The 23501-nt window shown below is 33.4% G+C and overlaps 1 protein-coding gene across 1 annotated transcript; it reads right to left on the bottom strand.

Moving 5' to 3' along the window:
• Positions 1 to 2: 2 nt before the first annotated feature.
• Positions 3 to 23469, bottom strand: LOC110467084 (MCM domain-containing protein 2-like). Its single transcript, XM_021523996.1, has 22 exons — positions 23435 to 23469; positions 22358 to 22491; positions 21862 to 21922; positions 20844 to 20902; positions 20391 to 20497; positions 18718 to 18822; positions 18095 to 18199; positions 15104 to 15171; positions 13276 to 13374; positions 12158 to 12255; positions 11795 to 11812; positions 10912 to 10984; positions 10529 to 10582; positions 9961 to 10043; positions 9099 to 9273; positions 6429 to 6518; positions 4725 to 4914; positions 3694 to 3859; positions 2116 to 2258; positions 1513 to 1622; positions 1049 to 1122; positions 3 to 481 (listed from the first exon to the last, which is right to left on the bottom strand). The coding sequence occupies exons 2-22, from the start codon at positions 22469 to 22471 to the stop codon at positions 407 to 409; spliced, it is 2067 nt and encodes a 688-aa protein (XP_021379671.1). The 5' UTR covers positions 22472 to 22491; positions 23435 to 23469; the 3' UTR covers positions 3 to 406.
• Between the last annotated feature and the right edge of the window lie 32 nt (positions 23470 to 23501).

Below are 23501 nucleotides of genomic sequence, written 5' to 3'. Positions count from 1 at the left end.
GAATCTTTTATATTTTCCTGAAAAAATACACAAGGGCATTGTAGGAAATCAATACTTTTATTGGCAATGAACCCAAGTAACTTGTTAAATATCACAGTCACTAATCATTTATCACAAGGTATGTTCTAGACAGGTCAATAATTGTACCTGTATGCAGCTTATCAGAAATCTACATTGCATGTTCATTAGTGAAATCAGTTTACTTTGAAATACAATACCACATCGCATTGATTGCTTTATGCAACAAAGAATTGGCAATAAAACTAGCATTCATTCGCAGCAGTAAAGTATTTATCCTCCATGTACATTTATAATCATTAAAAAACCATAATTCACAAATCATCAAAGTCCAGCTTTAGAGTATTATTCAAATCATCAAAGCTTGTTTGCATTTCTTTCTGAGGCATCACTCCTCCATGTAAGATTGTGCTGTGCAGAAGCGCACTAGTGTTGTATAGAATTGTTTCATTTGTCTGTCATTCTGAAAGAGAAGATCAAAATGTCACATTTATATAAAGTCATGCTTATAGCCACATGTTTGAGCCTGTAACATATTGTTACCATAACTTTAGCATACACAAGCCCAAATCAACTCAACACTCATTACACATAAGGATATTTCCATTAATTGAGAAATATTTCCACAAAGATTTCGAGATGAAAATTTGTATCTATTAAATTGTATACAGAACAATGAAGGCCCATGTCTGTAGCAAACTTTTCAAAAAATAATAGCTTCAAGTCAATAGCTTATAAGGGATTCAAGTTACATCTTTATCATTAATCTTAAAAACTTGTTGTAAAGCATGAAATTTACGCCGCATTTTTCCTTTCACTCTTTTGCCCTCTGTACAGAAATCTAGAGGGAATTTATAATTAAAGCAAAAATAAGTAAATGACAATATAATAAACATACTAGTCAAACGTAAAGGGCGAAATTTACAATTGACATTACTAGTGTAGGGCTTAAGTTAGACTACAATGGTAATGTTACAGAAACTAGACTTTCAGGTTATAAGTCACTAAATCAAGATCTATATTTATGTACCTCGTATCCCAGGAAATCACTAGTTTGACTGACCGGTAGGTGTGGGGATGGCTGGACACTCAAAACTGAATAACCTGGAAAATTATGTAGATTTAACATCATACTGGTACAAAAATGCTTTGGAAACCAACATTTTCATATGATAGAATGATCTTAAGTTAATTTTACAGTTGTTCATGTTGTAAACAATATACAGTTGAGCCCACTTAATTTTAAATCACTTAAAAAAAGTATATACTTTGACGAAATTGATGTACAAATGTAACGGTACTCTCTCTTCACAATTCATAATTTTCTACGTATTTTTAAAATGTCTTTCCTATATTGAAAACACGCTAATGTGACAAAATTTGAAATTTCCTAAACATATATTTCCCATTAAAGATATGTTGGATTTGTTTCCAATAGATTGATTTAATCAGGTGAAAGCTTAATGTCGGACTGACACAACGAGACTGGCTTACCAAACCTTGCAGTTATAGATTCCTCGTATAGTTTGATCGCCATAAGTGCATCCTCCTCCGTGACCACAGACCGCAGACTCAGTTTGGTGTGACCAATAGCTAAACTACAACTGTGATAGAGAAGAGAAAAACTGAACCAGATGCTGAAATACTTGTTTCCTACTCCTGTTCAGCTAACTGGCTATGAATAAATAAAGGTTGGAGAAAGGTCAAATGCAATGTTTTGGCAACCAGTCATCTTTAAAACAAGACTACTGCAAGCAGTATGTTACAAGCCTGCTGACATTATTGTTGTAGTCCGATTAATAGAATAGTGTAGATAACTGCTAAATCTTACACAATGATAATGGAGGTTGAGCTGAAGCTTGCATATGTAGGAGTAAAAAAAGCAGAGTGGGATATGATGTTAAGAAAAATGGAGTGAAATTTATAAAATTTGGTTGAAAATTTTAGAAAGTATGTGGACAAGCAAATTTTCCATCATGTATAGCAGATTCTATAGCTGTGACCTTGACGTTTGTAAAATATTCTGTTTGTCTAGAGCGATTAGGCCTAAACAAAGTTCTGAATGCAATACTTCCAGCTATAACAATTAAGTCTTACATGGTCTGCAGTGCAGTGACAGGGATGCTGGGTTCGTCACTGTTTGAGGAGCGTACCTTCCTGCTAGCTACATAGTACCTGTGGATAAGGCTGTCAGCTTCTCGGCTTGTTGTAGGCTGGCTGGCTTGTGCTAGCCGCAAAAACTGATAACAAAAACTCCTAAATTTTAATAACAAGAGGCCCAAGGGCCTTAGCGGTCACCTGAGTTATATCATAGGTACTGGTAGCTTTATTTTATTGTTTAGATGTGATGTGGAAATCAGCATGTAAACTAAGTGAAATACAATACTTGTCATGTCATCAATGGATAAGAATTTGAAAATATTGGTAAATGTTCCCTTTGGGGCCCCGCCCTAGCCCCTGGGGATGGGGCAGGAATCCTAATTTTACAAAGTAAAACTCTCATTTACCCAAGATGATTCTGACTAAGTTTGAGCAATTTTCTGCTGAAAATGGATAAAATATATACCGAAAAGTGTTATTTCCCTATATAAACTATATTAAACGTTAACCCCTCCCTAAGGGAGAACGGATAGCTCGGGGTCCTGATATTTTCAATTTAAATAAAGCCCCTGATGATCTTTCTTTCCACGTAAAGAAAATCACTGTAGTACCTCTGAGTCTGGAGAAGAAGATTTTTGAAATATTGATTAATTTTCCCTTTGGGGCCCCGCCCTGGCCCCAGGGGTCGGGGTAGGAATCTCAATTTTACAATTTGAAACCATCTACCTCCAAGGATAATTCTCACCAAGTAAAAATAATTTCCTACAGAAAGTTGTCAAAATATACCCAAAAGTGTTATTTCCCTATATAAACTATAGTAAACTTTACCCCCTCCCCAAGGGAGAACGGATAGCTCGGGGGTCCTGAAATTTACAATTTAAGTAAAGCCCCTGATGATCTTTCTTTCCACGTAGAGAAAATCACTGTAGTACCTCTGAGTCTGGAGAAGAAGATTTTTGAAATATTGATTAATTTTCCCTTTGGGGCCCCGCCCTGGCCCCAGGGGTCGGGGTAGGAATCCCAATTTTACAATTTTGAAGCCTCATCTACCAAGGATGATTCTGACCAAGTTTGAAAAAAATCCATCCACTGGTTCTTGAGAAGAAGTTGAAAATGTAAAAGTTTACGCACGACGGACGACGACGGACGAAAAGCGATTAGAATAGGTCACTTGAGCAAAGCTCAGGTGACCTAAAAATAACAGTTGGTACTAAAACAAATTGACTAAAAGGAAAAGTTAGTCACTTTATTTTAAAATTTTAGAAGCAATATATAATTTTATTTAAAATCCTATCTCCAATTGCATTTTGCTACTTAGTATAAGGAGAGATCTTACATTAATTAGACTGTTCAATAGTTGTCTTTTGTCCCTAAAACATAAAATATAGTATGCAAATGTTTCAGTATTTGATTGATGATTATGGGGAGGAAGATGTTCCACAGATATCAGTAGTATTTATAGTAGGACAACCAGATAAGTGGTGGCTGGAACAACAAGACTTAAATAATGATCTTGTGATAATAGTGCTGTACACATCAACACATAGTTGAAGAGACCAGAAAACAGATATGAACCTGGGCCATGTCGTGGTCACTAATGGGAGATGCACTAGATTCCAGTTGACCATGGTCAGTGTCCAGTTCCAAAGATGACGTAAGTTGTTGGTCAGCACACCTCAATGCTACCTCCTCCCTGGTACTGCTGTCTCCACTGTCAACAAACTGGAGCAGGCTGAACACACTACAGGTAAAAGTCAGGTAAGTATTACAGTTTCAGGTAGGAGTCGGGTAAAATAGTCAGGTAAATATTACAATTTCAGGTAAAAATCAGGTAAATAATATAGTAAAAGTCAGGTAAATATTACATTTTCAGGTAAAAGTCAGGTAATTATTAGAGTTTCAGGTAAAAGGCAGGAAAATATTACAATTTCAGGTAAAAATCAGGTCAATATTCAGTTTCAAGTAAAAGCCAGGTCAATATTATAGTAAAAATAAGGTCAATATTACAATTTCAGGTAAAAGTCAGGTAACAATTACAGTTTCAGGTAAAAGTCAGGTAAATATTACAATTTCAGGTAAAAATCAGGTCAATATTCAGTTTCAAGTAAAAGCAAGGTCAATATTATAGTAAAAATAAGGTCAATATTACAATTTCAGGTAAAAGTCAGGTAACTATTACAGTTTCAGGTAAAAGTCAGGTAAATATTACAATTTTAGCCAACCTCAACTTGCTACAGGTAAACCTACAACACCCAAAACTAAAGAAAAATACAAAATTATAGGTGAATATTAAAACATTTTCTTCACCTAGTCAACTTCAAATGTAAAAGTGAAAATAAAATCAACATCAGACAACTTAAGTTTAAGTCATGAGTTTCACCCCTGTCCAGATCATACCAAACACTTTGTTAGAGAGAAGGAGCGACTCCAGTTGGATTTGAGCAATCAACATACATAAAGATAAACAGAATTTCAGTGGAGTCATAATAATTACTTTACACCATAGTCAGTTAGCATACATGTACATATGTCCACAGAATCAAAACCCTATTTTAAAACTATAATCTTACAAACATGCGCTCTGGTAAAATATTCAAATGACTCACTCCAACATGGGTTTTGCCATGTTGCCCATCTCACAGCCAGTGAAAATGTCATCAAAATGCTGAGGCTTTTTGTTGGTGATGGAGTCTGTGTAAGCCCACACCAAACATTCCAATTTCTGCTCCACCTTCTGGGGTAAGCCTCCTGTGTACTTACTGGCTATGTCAATTGTCACCTTGCCATTACTAAGAGCTGAAAATAATAGTTTTATAATAAAGTCTGCCGACGGTCACACTTTCACTCAGCATTTTTTCCTTCGTGTTGTTGTTATGTAAAGTAAAAATTATTTTGAATGCCCCTGCCATAAAATGGGGGGTTAGCATATAGTCTTTGTCCGAATCAATGTAAAAACACTAGCAACTCCTTTCTTCGACAGATTTTGATCAAACTTTATACAACAGTCCGGTATAAGAATACCTCTGACCGCTCTGTGTTTCAGGGTTCCAAGGTCAAGGTTGCTGTTTATAGAAAATCATAAACTGATCCATTGCCCTCACTCTAACCACTTCTTAACAGATTTTCATAAAAGTTTATACAGATTTCATGTATGAGAATTTCATGTCTCAAGATTCTAAGGTCAAAGCCAAGGTCACGATTGGTATTTAAAAGAAAATCATCAACCAATTAAGTGTCATCAGTCTTCCAACGTTATTTTCTGATGGATTTATGATGATCAAAATTTATACAAAGATCAGGTTTGATAATACCTTGTAACCTTTGTGTTTCAGCATTCGAAGGTAAAGGCCAAGGTCACTGTTGCTATATATAAGTCATCAAACGATTCAGTGTCGTCACTAGCTTCTTCATTTCCTTACTGATTTTGAGCAAAGTTTATACAGATTTCAGGTGTGTTATCAAAGTTGTTGTAGACAGAACGTTAGCAAACATTGAAAAAAAAATCACATGGTGGCGGGGGCATTCATGTCTTACAGACATTTTCTCCATATTTTAAGGCAAAAAGCATATGTTAATTCCTCAGGAAGATAAATTTTCTTATGAAAATATTGAATACTTTATAACCCCTTCTTTCCATATGAAAAAATACAGAAATAAAGAATGCACTGACCCCAGAGATACAACTTGACCATGATATCATGCCTCGGTAGCCGTGACCACTAACGTGCACAGTCATTGTACTAGCTACTGTGTGCTACCAAGCGTGAGCTTCAGACTACTCGCTCTCCCAACAATTTCGGTTCGATCCCCAGCGGTGGTGGGGAAAAAAGAGAGTGATGTCTGATAGGGTTAGTTGTTATCCCTTCGCTGGCACGGTTGTTTATTGTTGACAACTGTACACGACGTTAAATAAAGATTATTATTATTATATTTTATTATTTTTATGAGTACAACCAAACGATTTCCATACATGAATCTTTGGGCAAGATATATGACCCAAAAACCTGTTTTGTTTTACTTGGTCAAGGTCAAAGGTCAAATAGAAGTGGTATTATTAACAGTTTTGAATGGGACATGTTGCCTTTTCATAATTCCAAGTCTGAGGTTCATACATGAAATGCTCTGTAAACCTGTATTTCAGCATGTACTTAAAGTCAAGGTCAAATGCCAAGTTGAGGTTGTGGTGTTACCATTTTGGTAACCGACAAAACCTTTCTTATTACTGTGTATATACCCAAGTATCAAATGTCCAAACATGAGTCAGTGACCCAGATAGGATGGAGAAACTGAGATGGATTGATAGATGTTACCTGTCCGTATTTGTTCACATATGCTTTTTCTGAACCGGCAGACATCACCAAGATAACACACTCCATCTTTTCCAAAAAGAAGACATCCACCTGAAAAAAACGAAAAAATGTTAAGTAGAATTTGACACTAGAATGATTATGTTAGAGTGTGATATATATCTTTATATATCACTTTTTACTGGAAGAGTCCTAACAGTATCTACACCTAAAGGTTTTTTTTGTTCTTTGAACATGTATTTATATTTGTGTTCATATAACCCTCTCCCTTTCCCCAATTTGATCCTAACTTATTAATTTCGGGTGAAAGAGGGCTATACAAAGCTTTGGTGCAGTCAAATGGAGCTTCAGATTAGCATATTTACACCATGAAATGGACAAATGACCTCGGGGTGATGAATTATAGAGGAAAACTATAAAGGTATAAAGCTACAATGGCTTCAATGGATTAACTTCAAACTTCATAGGAAGGTTCATTTCCATGATAGCATGGACAAGCTCGATAACCGTAATTTACAGAGTTATGGCCCTATATTCAATTGCCAAAAAAGTGTCCGCTCGATATCTCGAGTAGTTTTCAATGGATTAACTTCAAACTTAAGGTGGCTCCACACTTTCGCAATTAACCAGCAAAATTCGTTGAAACTTTCATATAATGGTTATGCAACTATGCAGAGTTAATTTTATGAAAATCTAAACATTCCGATAGTTTGGGGAATTTTTTGGAAAAAATACCAAAAAATTGAATTTTCGCCACTTTTAATATTTTCCGGTTTTTTTTGTGTGTGGCATTGTTCGGAACAATAAAAACAATAAAAAAATGAAAAGAAGCATTTATAATTAATCCTACAAATATTTTATTTATCGCAAAATATGTAACACATGTTACACAAAGTGTTTTTTATTGAATTTGAACGGATAAAAGTGATTATCTACAAGCTAAAAGCAAACAGGACACACAGATCTATACATATAGAGTGGGAAATTGAACAAAATATACACAATGGCTTTATAATTAATTTATTTTACATTTTACAATCACTTTGATCCGGGTGAGAGTTATCTTCCTTGAAAAAAATCGGAACTTTTTGCAGAGGGATGACATTTACACAATGACAGTTGTCTCTGTTTACATATAACAAATGATGGAAATAAATCAAAAATATGATATCAAAATTATCAATTTATTGTTCTTTAATGGAACCAAATTACCCTCAGTCATGTACACTTTGGACATCATTCCACAGTCCGCTAACTCACGGTATATTTATAATTACATGTCAGGTACATATGTGACCAGAGGCTATCGCATGGTATGCCGTTCTCACGTGCCCTCACACATGCATTTCATAGGTATCTTGATATTTTACAAAACATTATTTTCACAGAGTAAGTAGACTACATTTGTAAACACGATTTAATCGACAGAGCGAAACTCCCTCAGCTTATGAACTCGTGTAAGCACGTGATATGCACATATGAGGTTGGTACGTCCGCATTCCATGTGTTTCCTATATGACCTTCTTGAGGTCGTCTGGTCTCATGTCACTGTCTTCCCGTGAGTCTGTTTATGTCAATGAATTGGAAAGCTTTATTCCTGAAGTACGTGTGATTATACATTTCCCGGTAAAATCTCGATATCGGGTGTTGACATATCATCGGCACGCACGTGTACTATTGTTTACCAGGGGCCTGTTCGTTTATGCGGAACAACCGGTTTGACCGTTTATAAATGTAACAATTCCGGGTATAAATCCTGGCGGACCTACAAATGTGTATGCAAGACTTGCAAGGCTTTCTCAAGGCTCGCCTGAAAGCAGCATCAGATAACTAGGTCTTACCTTATTTAATAAACGAACAACAGTGGTCCGATCGGTTTGACCGTTTAAACGCAAACGGCCCAGGTGTTACTATAATTTGCACTACGATATTGAATACCCGATACGCAAAACGGAAATGACGACACGGTGTACATGCACATTTCGATCAAGATAATTGAGTCCGAGCTGTACTTTTTCCGGAAGTACGTCACGAAAATGGACGCTGATGACGATGTGTCGAGCCACCTTAATAGAAAGGTTCATTATCATGATAGCTAGACAAGTTCTATTACCACTATTGTTCAACGGTAATATTTGGAGTTATGGCCCTTTATGTTCAACCATGTCAGTCTCTTTTGAGGTTTTGAACTTGTATGTGTTTTACTAGTTTTGAAACGTCAGGTCCATCGCCGTGGCAGGAGGGTTGTTACATATTTTGATGGAGTCCTTTAAATGTTGAACTGTCACAATTTTGTCCAGCAGAATAATATAATCAAACAACATCTGGTGATTAGTTGGACTGTTGAAAATGCATTTAATAAACTTGTTAATAACTTAGGGTTGTGAGCTGGGCATTTTTTGTAATTGTATTGTTTTCATGTAATATTATATGGAGAAAAAAATGAAAATGAAATAACTGAATGATAAAAAATATTAGGTAAAGACATTGGATATGAAAATAACATTTAAAAGTAACTTGTACAAGTAAAAACACTTTTACAGTGCTTTAAATTCAGCTTGGCTGATAGATGAAATAAATCATTATACTGAATAATTTTCCAGAAAGTTTTTTTTCTAAAGCGAAAATGTTGATACTAAAGAGCTTCTGCTTGTTCAAAATAAATTGTCTTACCGTCTATGAAGTACTGAGAGCTGGCGTACTTGTCTTTAGAGACCTTGCCAGCAAGGTTGTTGATGGAGGAGTAAACACAAGCTCTGTTGGAGAAGTGTTGTGTGTAGGTCATCAGCTGGTTCAGAATGAACGTGTCTTGACCAATAGCCAGCACATGTAAAGGTCTGAATGAGGACTGTCACAACAAGTAAAAACAAATGTCATACGTATGTATCTGTGCAATAAAGATAAAATATGGCTTTGTCTGTTGTAGTTATACAATGTATCGTTCATTTTGGAGCCTCATTTGAGATTTATTATATCATTTTCACCGCAGATTTTGTGAATATATCTCCGAGGTTGCGAAATGTTCCCATTTGAAACTTTTTGTTATCATTGATATTTCATTGAGAAAGTTAACATGTTTTCCCCAGTAAAATATTATAGGGTGGTGCACATATAATTTTGCTAAAATTCATTGAGCATGATTTAGTTCCTTGGTAAAAACATGTATCAAATATGCTCTCCCAGGTTTTTCAATATAGTCCTTTCAGCAATATATACATATCTTATTCTCTTTTTACTTTGTAAATTTGAAGGAATCAACGACTCTAATTGTCAAGCATTTCTTCATATTTAATTATTTTTTTACTAAAATTTAAATGAATTCTTGAAGTAATTAAAAAGCTGGGGAACTACGAGATATTTGAAGTGAAGAAATAAGGACCCTTCATCAAATTTCAAATGAGAATTCTACCTATCAGACATAAGATTTATAAAACAATCTCGGGTTTAATTTGTTTTATTTTCTCTCAGCAGGTTGAAAATATGACAAGTATGTGTACATATGTACATAGATCCATTAAATGATTTCTGTGCTAACCTTGTTTGTTGGAGGTAGAGACATCAGGCTGACCAGCAGTGACAGCTTCAGTTTGAGGTAGGTACCACAAGGACTGATATCTCCTGTATTATTTTCATAGGGAATTTATTGCACATTGATTTCATAGGGGATCAAGTAAATAAAAATTGAAACATCTATTTGGGGACTTATGAAGAGGAATCACAGTACAGCTGTCATATTGTCAAACTGCTTCTATAAATGACATGTATTGTAAGAGTACAAAAGAACAATTGTGAAAATGAAAACAATTGTTTTACACGACAGAAGCCAACATATTCTTATTGACAACAAATGTATAGTGAAACTGAGTATCTAAATGTGGATGTCTCGGCTTCCATGGAATCCATAAACAGAACTATCCTTTCACCATTAGAAACGATTGTAGCATTTTAGAAGATGACAAAATTCTTTTTGTATTTTATTTTGCGATGTTGCAAACACACTGAGCACTGAGTAGGTCAAATATGGTAGCAGGATTTAATATTTATTCTACAATCATTTTATTCTAATGTTACTTTATCACACAATATGAACTGAAGTGACAAACCTCCAAAGAAAAATGCCAGACTTAGTACAAAGCTCCAGGGGGAATGCTTCCTGTCTACAAAAAAATAAATAAATACACATATCCGATGGCAAAAGACAATAAAACAGGTTACAATACGGAAATAGCACTAAACATTTACACATTCAATCTATGAATATATATTTGACAATGGTATTTTCTATGAAATTGTAATTTTAAATTTTAATGCAGAACAGAAAAATGTTTTAGAATCCTTTCAGTTTTAAAATAATAGTTTCTGTGAAGTTTGTATAGGAATTATGTGATGATATTCCTTGAATATATACAGCCTTATTATGTTATATACATGTATATATACAAGGTGTGTACTGAAATGTATCCACTCTCTATGTGAACATTACTACCTTGATATAATTTGTAGATTACATCAGGAAGGACAGCAGATTTAACAGCAGGGCTCATATCCATCATGCCCACCTAAAAAATCAGTCGATTATTTCATGATACAGATTTAACCATTCATTCTTGTTAATTGTATTCCACATTATTCTGTCTGTTGTCAACTTGAATTTAAATATTTGACCACTTGTTTCACACACAGATTTGTTGCATGAGTGAAAATATAAATTTTAAGAAAGAAATCTTGCTATTGAAATAATTTATTCATGTATTTCATGTCAATTTATTATTTGCAACAAATAAATTTCTTCTATCAGTCATTAACCTTTCCATTAATAGCTTTTACAACTTATAAATTATATATTTCAATAAACAGATATATTTTTGTAATTCATTCCCTTCATGTGTGATTTTGTTAATTGCAATTATTGAGATGATATCAACTGTGATGATGATGATGATAACACATTTAATATATTTATTGCTTTTGAGTAAATATTATACCCATTAGCTACATGTACAGTCTTAATATGGTTTCTTAGCTTTTGAGATTTTGAATGATATATATCTTAACCATTTTCAGATCCTAAATAATTTTACAATAATCTCATATTTCTCTCACACTAAAAACAAGAAATTTCTATCTTAATTGAATAGGTTTATGTTTCTCTTTTTATAACTAACAAAATCTAGTCAAAATGTCCTCTTCATTGTACATAATTTTGAAAGTCGTACATATTTAATATTTCTTTAAAAAAATAAAAAAAAATATCGTTTCTTGAAATGGAGTCAGTGTGTTTAATGAAATGATGATATAGAACTATGAAAATCATTGAAATTATATCCACAATCTCAGAATCTGAATGACAATTTATTTTTGTAACATACCTTTTTCATATTATTAACCTGTAAAAAAAATTAATACATTATTAAATTCTGATTTTTTTAAATTTCGTTTATAAGCATTGACATTATGAACTTATTGTAATAATACAAGTTGTATCGGGGTACACATTGTTAAGTGCAATGAATTTGCATGATGTTTGCACATCATTTGTTTTCATAGATCTTGTTGCTAATAAACAATAATCAAAGTCATTTTTTAGGTTGAAAAAGTAGCAAAATTACTTTAAAAAAAATAATGTTTTGGTCAAGCTATGTACCAATTCACTACCATGCAGTGAAAGGGATATAACCACACAGAAGATAACTTCTGAAAACTTTTCTTCAAGAGAATGTTAAATAAAATACCTCTATTGCCATGACAACTTTCTCGTCCTGCTGAGTTTTCTGTATGAGTCCTATAATATCGTAACATCCACCAATCTCCACACACCTCGTCAAATCGCCTATAGGAATACTGTATTGGGTAATACTGGCAAGGAACACATAGTAAATAAAACTCAACTAGTAAAAGAAAGTGAATTCACAATTACCAGGTTGAACTTCCTCAAATCCAGTTTGAATAGCATTTCCTTTAAGAATATTATTGTTGAAGACATGTCACATGGTGCAAATCTTTTTACCAGGGGTATGCAAAAAAATGAATTTGCTTAATTATATTGTCAAATAACATATATATATAAGTTGGACTGTTGAAAATGCATTTTATTAATTAATTAATAATTCAGGGCAGTGTGCAGGTATTACAATTGGAGAGTTATCTCCCCTAGATTGTAAGTTGTGACGAGCTCTTGTGAAGTTGTATTTTTTCTGTAATGGTATTGTTTTCTTTTAACAGTAAATACACTTGTACTATGTGAAAAAGGAATAAAACATTTAAATGCCAAATATGTCAGATAAACAAAACCTTGATATAAAAATAACATAAGGAATTTGTTTTTTTTAGAAAAAAATGTTTAAGTTTAATGATTTGTTTAAAGTCTGATAACCGAGAAATCAAATATTTTTTTAAATGGAACAGAACTGCTAAGAGAGGTAAAATATGTGTTGAAAAATGTATAAAATAGGCACCTTAACTAGTAAGAAAGGGCCTATACAGAGATCCTGATTTTATTGGAATCAGTAGAAACAGGTCAACATGATGGATTGAAAAAACAATGTTGAAAACTTTAAAAAAAAAGTTGAAAACAACATGAACCTGATATTCTTTTCATTTGAAACATCTTCATGATGAAATATAATTGCTTCAAGAAAACATTTCAGATTTGCTAATTTTTGAAAATGATTCAAAAGACAACTAAACTATCATCATTTCATTATTTTATTACTGGTAAAGGGCATACAATAACTTAAAAAAACAAACAATGCCTAATGTCAATTTAATATTTTATCTAGATTATTTCATGAGTAAATATTGACCTTACTGGTAAGAATATAAGCTGTAGTTTCATTATGGGTATACTTGCCTCTAATATATATGGGGATGGCCTGCTCAAGGAACTTGAATGAGTTGCTGTTTCCATGTCTGAATACAGTGTCAGGTACAACCTCTGCTATAACTCTGTCTGAGAAATGATCCAAAAAGTAATAAATTGGATGAAAGTTGTCATGCAAACAGTAAAATGTTTCTGTGAAGCATACCGTGTATAGTGTTTTACTAAAATAATTATCCAGACAGTTGTGGATTATTTACTTCCTAAATCATTGCATAGTGAAAACTTAGTGTATATATACAATTTCAAAAAATACAAAGTAAACAAATTGTGGTTCTTAATTTGTTTAATTGGATTGACCTGTGAAATTTGACCATAAGCTGTTTGACATACAAACGGTTCTATTCATTTGTTAGTAAAATTTGACCATAAGCTGTTTGACATACAAAAGGTTCTATTCACTTGTTAGTGAATTTTGACCATAAGCTGTTTGACATACAAACGGTTTTATTCACTTGCTAGTGAAATTTGACCATAAGCTGTTTGACATACAAATGGTTCTATTCACTTGTTGGTGAAATCTGACCATAAGCTGTTTGACATACAAACGGTTCTATTCACTTGTTAGTGAAATTTGACCATAAGCTGTTTGACATACAAATGGTTCTATTCACTTGTTGGTGAAATCTGACCATAAGCTGTTTGACATACAAACGGTTCTATTCATTTGTTAGTAAAATTTGACCATAAGCTGTTTGACATACAAAAGGTTCTATTCTCTTGTTAGTGAATTTTGACCATAAGCTGTTTGACATACAAACGGTTCTATTCATTTGTTAGTGAAATTTGACCATAAGCTGTTTGACATACAAATCGTTCTATTCACTTGTTGGTGAAATTTGACCATAAGCTGTTTGACATACAAATCGTTCTATTCACTTGTTGGTGAAATTTGACCATAAGCTGTTTGACATACAAACGGATCTATTCACTTGTTAGTGAAATTTGACCATAAGCTGTTTGACATACAAATGGTTCTATTCACTTGTTGGTGAAATCTGACCATAAGCTGTTTGACATACAAACGGTTCTATTCATTTGTTAGTGAAATTTGACCATAAGCTGTTTGACATACAAATGGTTCTATTCACTTGTTGGTGAAATTTGACCATAAGCTGTTTGACATACAAACGGATCTATTCACTTGTTAGTGAAATTTGACCATAAGCTGTTTGACATACAAATGGTTCTATTCACTTGTTGGTGAAATTTGACCATAAGCTGTTTGACATACAAATTGTTCTATTCATTTGTTACTGAACTTTGACCATAAGCTGTTTGACATACAAATTGTTCTATTCATTTGTTAGGGAAATTTGACCATAAGCTGTTTGACATACAAACGGTTTTATTCATTTGCTAGTGAAATTTGACCATAAGCTGTTTGACATACAAATCGTTCTATTCACTTGTTGGTGAAATTTGACCATAAGCTGTTTGACATACAAACGGTTTTATTCACTTGCTAGTGAAATTTGACCATAAGCTGTTTGACATACAAATGGTTCTATTCACTTGTTGGGGAAATTTGACCATAAGCTGTTTGACATACAAACGGTTCTATTCACTTGTTAGTGAAATTTTGAATTAATTTGATCACATACATAAAATGGGAACTTAATTGGTATGTATGATCTTTTCATGTAATATGATAAGTCATGTCTATACACATTTTCAAATATCGCTGTCACTAGAGATAGTAGTACCAACAATGGTGACAGTTAACCTTTTATCAATATACAATAATTCCTTTAGCTAGAAATTCATTTAAGTTAAAAATATGAGTGAAGTGATCACTCACCTGCTAAGGTGCGACAAGTCTTTACTTCTCTCAGGGGTTTCCAACAGAAAGTACATTTAAAATCACTCCTGAAAGATAAATATACAGTTGTATAGATTCCTTATCTACATTGCAAACACTGAAATTTAAAATAACAAGAGGCCCAAGAGGGCCTGTATCGCTCACATGAATATTAAGCAGTCATAGCAATAAATATTATATTGCACTAAAAATATTTCCCTTGCAAACTTTGTTGGCTCCATCTGTTGAAACTACCAGCAAAATATTATTATAAGATTCTATGCTTTTTGAATCTTCTTCAGAAGTTGCTTGACATATTTTCCCCTGTGACCTTGTAAGTAGGTCAATGTCATTTTCCTTCTCAAATTGGTTAGCTCTATTCCAAAAAGCTACCAGCCAAATCTTATGAATCCATTTCTTTTAGTTCTAAAGAACAAATCCATTAAAATGTTGTGGACCTCTGTGACCTCTAAAGTAGGTTGAGGTCATTTTCATTTGCAAATTTTGGTGAGCTCTATTCCAGGAAGTCACCAGCCAAATGTTATAATTTTATGCCTTTTAATTCTTCAGAAGAAGTAGTTTGAACTGTTTGACATATTTGAATGCTGTGACCTTGAAAGTAAGGTCATTTTCATTCGCAAACTTTGTTTGGCTCTTTCCCAGGAAGCCACCTGCCAAATATTAAGATTTTATACCTTTCAGTTCTTCAGAAGAAGTTGTTCTAAGCGTTAGACATATCTGACTCCTGTGACCTTGAAAGTAGATTAAGGTCACTTTCATTCGCAAACTATGTTGGGCTCTTTCCCAGGAAATAACCAGCCAAATATTAAGGTTCTATAACTTCCAGTTCTTCAAAAGAAATCGTTTGAAGTGTTTGACATATCTGCCTCATGTGACCTTAACAGAAGGTCAAGGTCATTTTCATTTTTAAACTTAGTTGGGTTCTTTCATAGGAAGCTACAAGCCAAATATAAAGATTCTATAGCTTTCAGTTCTTCAGAAGAAGTTGTTTGAAGTGTCTTGACACATTTGACCCCTGTGACCTTGAAAGAAGGTCAAGGTCATTTTCATCCTCAAACTTTGTCGGCTCTATCCCAGGAAGCCATCAACCAAATATAAAGATTCTATACCTTTCAGTTCTTCAGAAGAAGTCATTTGATGCTTTGAACACATTTGACCCCTGTGACCTTGAAAGTGGGTCAAGGTAGTTTTCATTCTCAAACTTTGTTGGGCTCCATCCCAGGAAGCTATCAGCTAAATATGAAGATTCTATACCTTTTAGTTCTTCAGGAGAAGTCGTTTGAAGTTTTTGACATATTTGACCCCTGTGACCTTAAAAGTAGGTCAAGGTCATTTTCATTCTCAAACTTTGTAGGGCTCCTACTAACAAAGCTTTCAGCCAAATATGACTCTAGGCCTGTCTGTTCTGCAGAAGAAGTTATTTAAAGGAAAAGTTGACGGGCGAGGCCGGACGACGAACGCCGCACCATGACATAAGCTCACTTGCCCTTCAGGCAGGCGAGCTAAAAATGAGCAGAAATTACAGCACTCAGTAAATTTGTGGTCAATTTTTGACCGTAAATTTACTGATTGCTAAAATCTTCAGAGGCATTACCTAAATGTCGCTTTTAAAGTTTCTTCAACTGCAGACTTAAACCATATTATTAAAAATAAAATTGACATCAGCAGTTTAATCTTGCCCATTTTGCTTTAACATGCTCCAATCATGTTCCAAACAGTGGCTTTCAAGTCTGCATTAACATTGGCAGGATCATCCGGTTTTATCCATGAAATATCACATTTTAATATTGTAAAACTGATTTGTCCAAATCAACAAATAAGCCCATATTTTACAATGCAGACTTCATGTACAATTTAGACTTGGCCACTAAATCAGCCGACACTAACCTGGCTGTCCCATTATCCTGCCCATTAGTTTACTGTTGGGGGGACATACTCACATATTTCTAAACAGTATTGAGCTGTAATCAATTCACTATACAATCTACACTGTAGACACTTTATGTGATAACAAAGGTCTCTGGATTATTAAGGTAATAGGATTGTGTCGCCATCTCTCAGTAGAATTTATTCAAATTTTGTAGATATATTGCTTTGAAGTAAAGAAAATTTTCTGCCACAAAAAAAATATAGGTTGTCAGAATTTTAAGGATTTTAAAAGGAAATTTATGTAAAAAGGAGTGACTTTTGAAAAAAAAATTGAAACACACAATTGTGTGCAAAATAATGTCAATTAAAAATGATACTGACATAGATTAGTATTGCATTAATGTATTTCGATTTCATAAATGCTGAAATTGTGTAAAATGGATTATCTATAAACGATTTAAGATTGACATTTTATAATAAAACCATATACACAGTAGTGAAATAGGTAGCCGGTTTCTGAAGTACAGAAAAATGGACACATGTGACTCATTGATTAAAAAACAACTGAATTAATGCCTGGATTGCTTTGAAATACTTAAATATTGAAAGAACACACTGTTCTGTCAATAATAAGTATACAATATTCATCACTTCAGTATTAAACATTAGATGATGCGGAAATTGTGATACTGTCTCCCTATATTGGATTTTCAACTAGGGATGTACTTCCTATTTCTGTTTAGCAATACACTCCTATGACCTTAAGGCTCCATTTGCAATTCATTCTCATTTTTTTTTTTTTAAATGAGGCTGAAAAAATTCTATCGCAAAACAAAAACAGCTATTCATGTATTATAGGTGTCATCCTCTGAACCCTCCACAGATAGAGCTCTTCCACTGAGCACATCTGATCATGCAAGGATGGAGGACTTCTACAATTAATTTTCTCAACAATTTTAAGTGGCTGGGTGATTCATATCTTCTGTATTTCCACAACTTCAAACTTAGAATTAAAAAATTAAAAAAATTGTTGTTTTTGAACTGTTAATCAACTAATAAACTGTAGATGATTGTTTGATTTTTGTAACTATCTCCCTATACCTGATAGTCTGTGCCTCAGATGCTCCTGGCATATGGACTCGGATGAAGTGGTAACCACTGTGGCCCTCACACTCCTCGTCATAACAGGCGTACCTTGTACCTTGTCTGTAACACAGGAGTATATCACTAATCAAATAAGTCATCGTCATTAATTAATCGCCTTAGTTGCTAAAAAAATATCTAAAATCTGAAAAAAAGATTCATTAAATAAAATATAGATGCAATGATGTTGTTGTGTTTATCATATCACATATTTCCATGAAAAACAACTCTGTCAAAAAACTTATTCAGCATGGAGTATTTGATGACTATGGAGAAGTTAAATTTGGCCTTAAAATACTGTTTAACAACCGTAATAATTACTTTATACATTTATATTATAAAACATTTTTCTTGGAATGCTTCATCTGGCTTATTCATCCTTTTCCCAACATTATACAGTACTAGAATTTGAATTCAAAAAGGAAAAAATATTGCAATATTTTTCTTTGTTTAGTGATTTTCAAAATAAATCTTTGAATAGAAATTTGAATTCATGATGTCTAGTTCTTTCCTTGAATTAATGGGTAAAAAGCTTAATAATAAGTTATTGACAGAATCTATGTATCAAATTACGAACTTACGTATACTTTGAGGTGGCTGTTACTCCCACAATAATACCAGTCAGATGTACAAACACAGTTTTGTTGAAGAACACACTTAGCTGGTTAGCATGTTCCACTTCATACCTGATAGGGAAGTTTTTATTCAGAAAAAAAACATAAATTAGAAGGCCTGTCCTTCCTATCCATACAATATTTTTAGTGTTGATTTATTTGCACACATTAATGGAAAATTTACCTTATAGATTTAAAATAAAAATGCATAAGACAAAAATATATACAATGTAGGTCCATGGGCTCAACCACTCACCTGTTTTTATTTTCTATCTCAATCGAATGGAAGCCATCTTAGATTTCTAGTAGACCAAGATAATACAACTGTAATACTTGATTAATGCAACGAGAGGAATATTTGTACCATTTTATTTGAATTTGAAATGTTCTGCATACATTAATTTTGTTGATATTTGTATCTACATATATAATCAATATTGAAATAACATTCTCTCAATCGTGAATTCAAGTATTTGTGAAGAAATCTACAGCCATAATTCATGAGACTAAGTACACAACCAGAGGCCCAATGGGCCTGCATCGCTCACCTGGTATAAATCTCACACTTGTAACCTTAAAAGTGATCTAAAATAAAGCTACAGGCAAAATATCAGTATTTATGATTAAAATTCATTCAAAAGACCCTGTTAATTTTTTTTAAAACATTTCACCCCTGTGATTGAAAGTCGAACAAAGTCATTATGTTGAACAAATTTTATAGCCTTTCATCTCAGGATGCAACTTGCAAAGTATCAACATCCTGGGACCCATGGTTATTCAGAAGAGGTCGTTTAAAGATTTTAAACAAATTTGACCCCTGTGACCTTGAATATAAGTCAAAGTCATTCACTTTAACAAACATAGTAGTCCTTGATCCCAGCATGCTACTGACTAAATATCAACATCCTGAGCCTTTTGGTTATTCAGAACAAGTTGTTTAAATATTTTGAACATATTTGCTCCTTGTGACCTTGAATATGATTCAAGGTCATACATTTAAACAAACTTGGTAGCCCTTGATCCTAGTATGCTACTGACTAAATATCATCACCCTGGGCATTTTGGTTATTCAGAAGAAGTTGTTTAAAGTTTTTAACATATTTGACCCCTGTGACCTTGAATATGGGTGAAGGTCATTCATTTGAACAAACTTTGTAGCCCTTCATCTCAGCATGCTACTGGCCAAATATCATCACCCTGGGCATTTTGGTTATTCAGAAGAAGTTGTTTAAAGGTTTTTTAAGACAATTGACCCCTGTGACCTTGAATATAATTGAAGGTCATTCATTTGAACAAACTTGGTAGCCCTTCACCCAAGCATGCTACTGGCCAAATATCATATCCCTGGGCAGTTTGGTTATTGAGAAGAAGATGTTTAAAGTTTTTAACATATTTGACCCCTGTAACCTTGAAAATGGGTGAAGGTCATTAATCCCTTCATCCCAGTTTGCTTCTGACGAAATGTCGACACCCTAGGCCTTTCGGTTATTAAGAAGAAGTCGTTTAAAGTAAAATATTGACAGTGACACTGGACGACGGACGACGGACGCCGCACCACGGCATAAGCTCACTTGGCACTTTGTGCCAGGTGAGCTAAAAATAAAGTAATTTACGGTAAAAAGACATTTAAAGATGTTTACAACTGAGTTATCCTCGGTAGTGAAGTCAGCCTCAGTATGACACAGATCTGGGACAGTGTAACATCTTCATGTAATAGGGAGAGCAGCTGCACCACCTGGAAAACTACCTGTGAATATATAGGGGGAGAATTAAAAACACTAGCCTTTCATTTGTACATTGGAAATATTACTTGAAGATATGAAATATTTCTTACAAATAGAGACATTTTTTATTTTTTTTCTAACAAGTTTATCCAATCAGATTTACACATTGCGTAATAGGTAATGAATCTTTATAGCAAACTACAGGAAAATTATTAAAAGGATGGATAAAACCAAACAATGTTTTTTCTTCCGATGGGAAGTTTTAGATATGAACTGAAAAGTATGAATATATCTATATTTGACATATAAGAAAATAATACAGTATGAACTTGATGAATTTAGAAAAACAAAACTAACAGCTTAAATTACCTCCTGGAAAAGGCTAGTGGCGACTGCTGGAGTTGAAAGTATGCAGTTACCAAGGCTGGCTGGAACAGAAAAAAAAACAATAATACCAGGCACTTGGATTTGATAAATGAATATCTTGTTCAATTTTTTGCATCAGATGATTAAAAGATATTGTAGTGGTAGCTAGGGGTCATAAAGATCGAGGTGCCTTCCTGTCCCTCTTTATTTCTAGAGTAGCAGAGGATACTGGTATTGAAATTGATGGGTAATTGCCACAGATTGTTGGAAGACACAGGTTGTAAGCTGATATTGATCAGGTATCTTGTTCATTATCTAATTAAAGCAACTAAATTGGGAACTCAATCATGGTCCGACAGTAATGTAATTATCTCCCTTTAATTATCAGAAGCCATGTAAGCTCTTTTTCATATAAATTTGCCGGTAGGTTAAATTAGCATAATAATTACAAATGTCATTTGTTATCATTGAAACGCTTTCAAATTAAAGGAATGGAATTGGATTTTTTTGCCAAGGTCTTTTTCAAATCTAAAAATTAGATTAATTTAAAGTATATAGAGAATTAATAAATTACTATCTAACAAGGAGACCTGTATGAACAATATTCCATTGTTTTAAATACTCAATCAGTAGTGATGCCTTATTTGTTTTCTTAACCAACTCTTTAAAGCTAAATGGTGAAAATGTTAAGCAGTATATGGCTAAACAGTGTAACTTAAACTGATTCAAAGTCCAAACTTGGTATTTTAATTGTATAGGTCCTTTGAACATAGAAATGCATGTATTATACATATTGGAATTGGAATGCATGCAGATCTGGATTTCTGATCGATATATGCCAGTATTTGAAGTCTTAATTGTTGGATATTCGGATAGTCAAAGCTAGAAACCAATGAAATTATCTTGAAATAAAACTTAATTTGGAAACAGCAATTTTTTATGGAACAAATCTGGATGGTTTTTTTAAATTTTCGAGACATGGCACATTTCTTACAAACACAGAAACTTATCAGGCACCTACCGTCTTTTTCACAGACATCACTTGGATTGACTAGAATCTTAAATGTGTACAAAAACATTTCCTGAAATGAAAAAAAGAAATGAAATGTTTTTTACTTTAAATGTCTATAACTGTCTGACAATCAATGCAAGTGATATTCACTTTTCCTCAAAAGTAGGTTAGAATTGCCTAATAGAAACTCAAAGCACTGCATGATACATGTAGCCACTATACATAGCTAGCAAGACTGTAATAACAATCTAATAAATGTACAATGCATCAAACTTAGTTCATGGTAAATGTTTCTGAATGCCTTGGTTTAAAGATTCCCTAAAAGTGAGGAAATGCCATTAGATTACTGTCAATTGTAAGGTACCAAAACTTTCATTCAGAAAATTATATAGAGTTTTTGAGTTTGCATGTACAGTTACATATACATTCCAATTTCCATAAGTTGTCTGTAGGTGAATGTCTGCAGGTTTACAGATCATTATCAGGTTAGTTTTAAACACTGTACCTTTTCTATCTTGTTGTAGTGTATACATTGTAGTTTCACTCTTTCCAGATTACTAGTTGTATCCATATACTCCACAACTGCCTCAACTAGCTTTAGTTTTTCTTCAATCTCCATACTAAAAAAAAGCAATCTATCTGCAAGAAAAGATTTTGACAGATAACAAAAGTTCATTTCATTATTCGAACAATTAGTTCTTCCATTTAACATGAGGACTATAATAAACTGGTTGCCAATTTTAATGGCAAATCCCAAAAAGAGCATGTCAAAAATTACTGCATGAGTATTGCTATTCATCCTTTTTTTTATGGGCAGAGATATCTCCTCCCAATCAAATATTCTTTAAACTTTAAAGAGGATAAAGTCATGCAGTTATTTCAAACTATATATGTTATAAAAGTTCTGTTGAATTATCATATTGAATATGAAATATATTGACATAATTAAATGGGTATTACAGTTAAAAAACTTTAAAATGGGGGAAAGCAGGACAAATGTGAATGTAAGGCACAAGTACATGATATACTATTTATGCATAAACTACTTTGAAATCAGTCTGGTGGTTAAGGAGAAGTTGTAGTGACCATTTTTTTAAATAAAGGGGCGTAACTCTATTTAAATGGGAGACAATGAAGAAATTAGAATACAGTAAATGATGTACAATTAATGTGCATGTATTATTGATTGATAAATGGTCAAGTATGTAAACATATTTTTTTACCATTAGTGTCTACTGTAGCCTATATTCAATATGGACAGATGAATATATGATCTTTGATTATTCCACTAACGTTGACACTCTGCTATGTACATCAATCTGGAACATTTCTCAAATACCCATGATTGATACAGCAATTAGACTTAAAAATATCCGGACATCTTGTCACAAAATGCAAAATTTTGCTTGTCTGCGGACTAAAGTACACTGACTGTAACGTGAACTCTTCGAGACTAAATCAATTATAAATTAAATCAATTGAGGTTGACAGAATCATTGAACAACTCAGGCATGATTATTTGACAACACAAATTCATAATGGCATACGGCTGGCCAGTTTGTAGGCCTATTGACCCTCTCACGTTTCTTGTAGTTTTGCAGACGACGTTTTCGCTCTAGTAGTGTACTAAAAGCAAGCAAATCAAAATC

This window comes from Mizuhopecten yessoensis, unplaced genomic scaffold (genome assembly GCF_002113885.1).
Source record: "Mizuhopecten yessoensis strain PY_sf001 unplaced genomic scaffold, ASM211388v2 scaffold1721, whole genome shotgun sequence".
NCBI classification, from domain to species: domain Eukaryota; kingdom Metazoa; phylum Mollusca; class Bivalvia; order Pectinida; family Pectinidae; genus Mizuhopecten; species Mizuhopecten yessoensis.
Note: the sequence above shows the minus strand (reverse complement) of the source record. Positions and strands in the feature narration are given on the sequence as shown.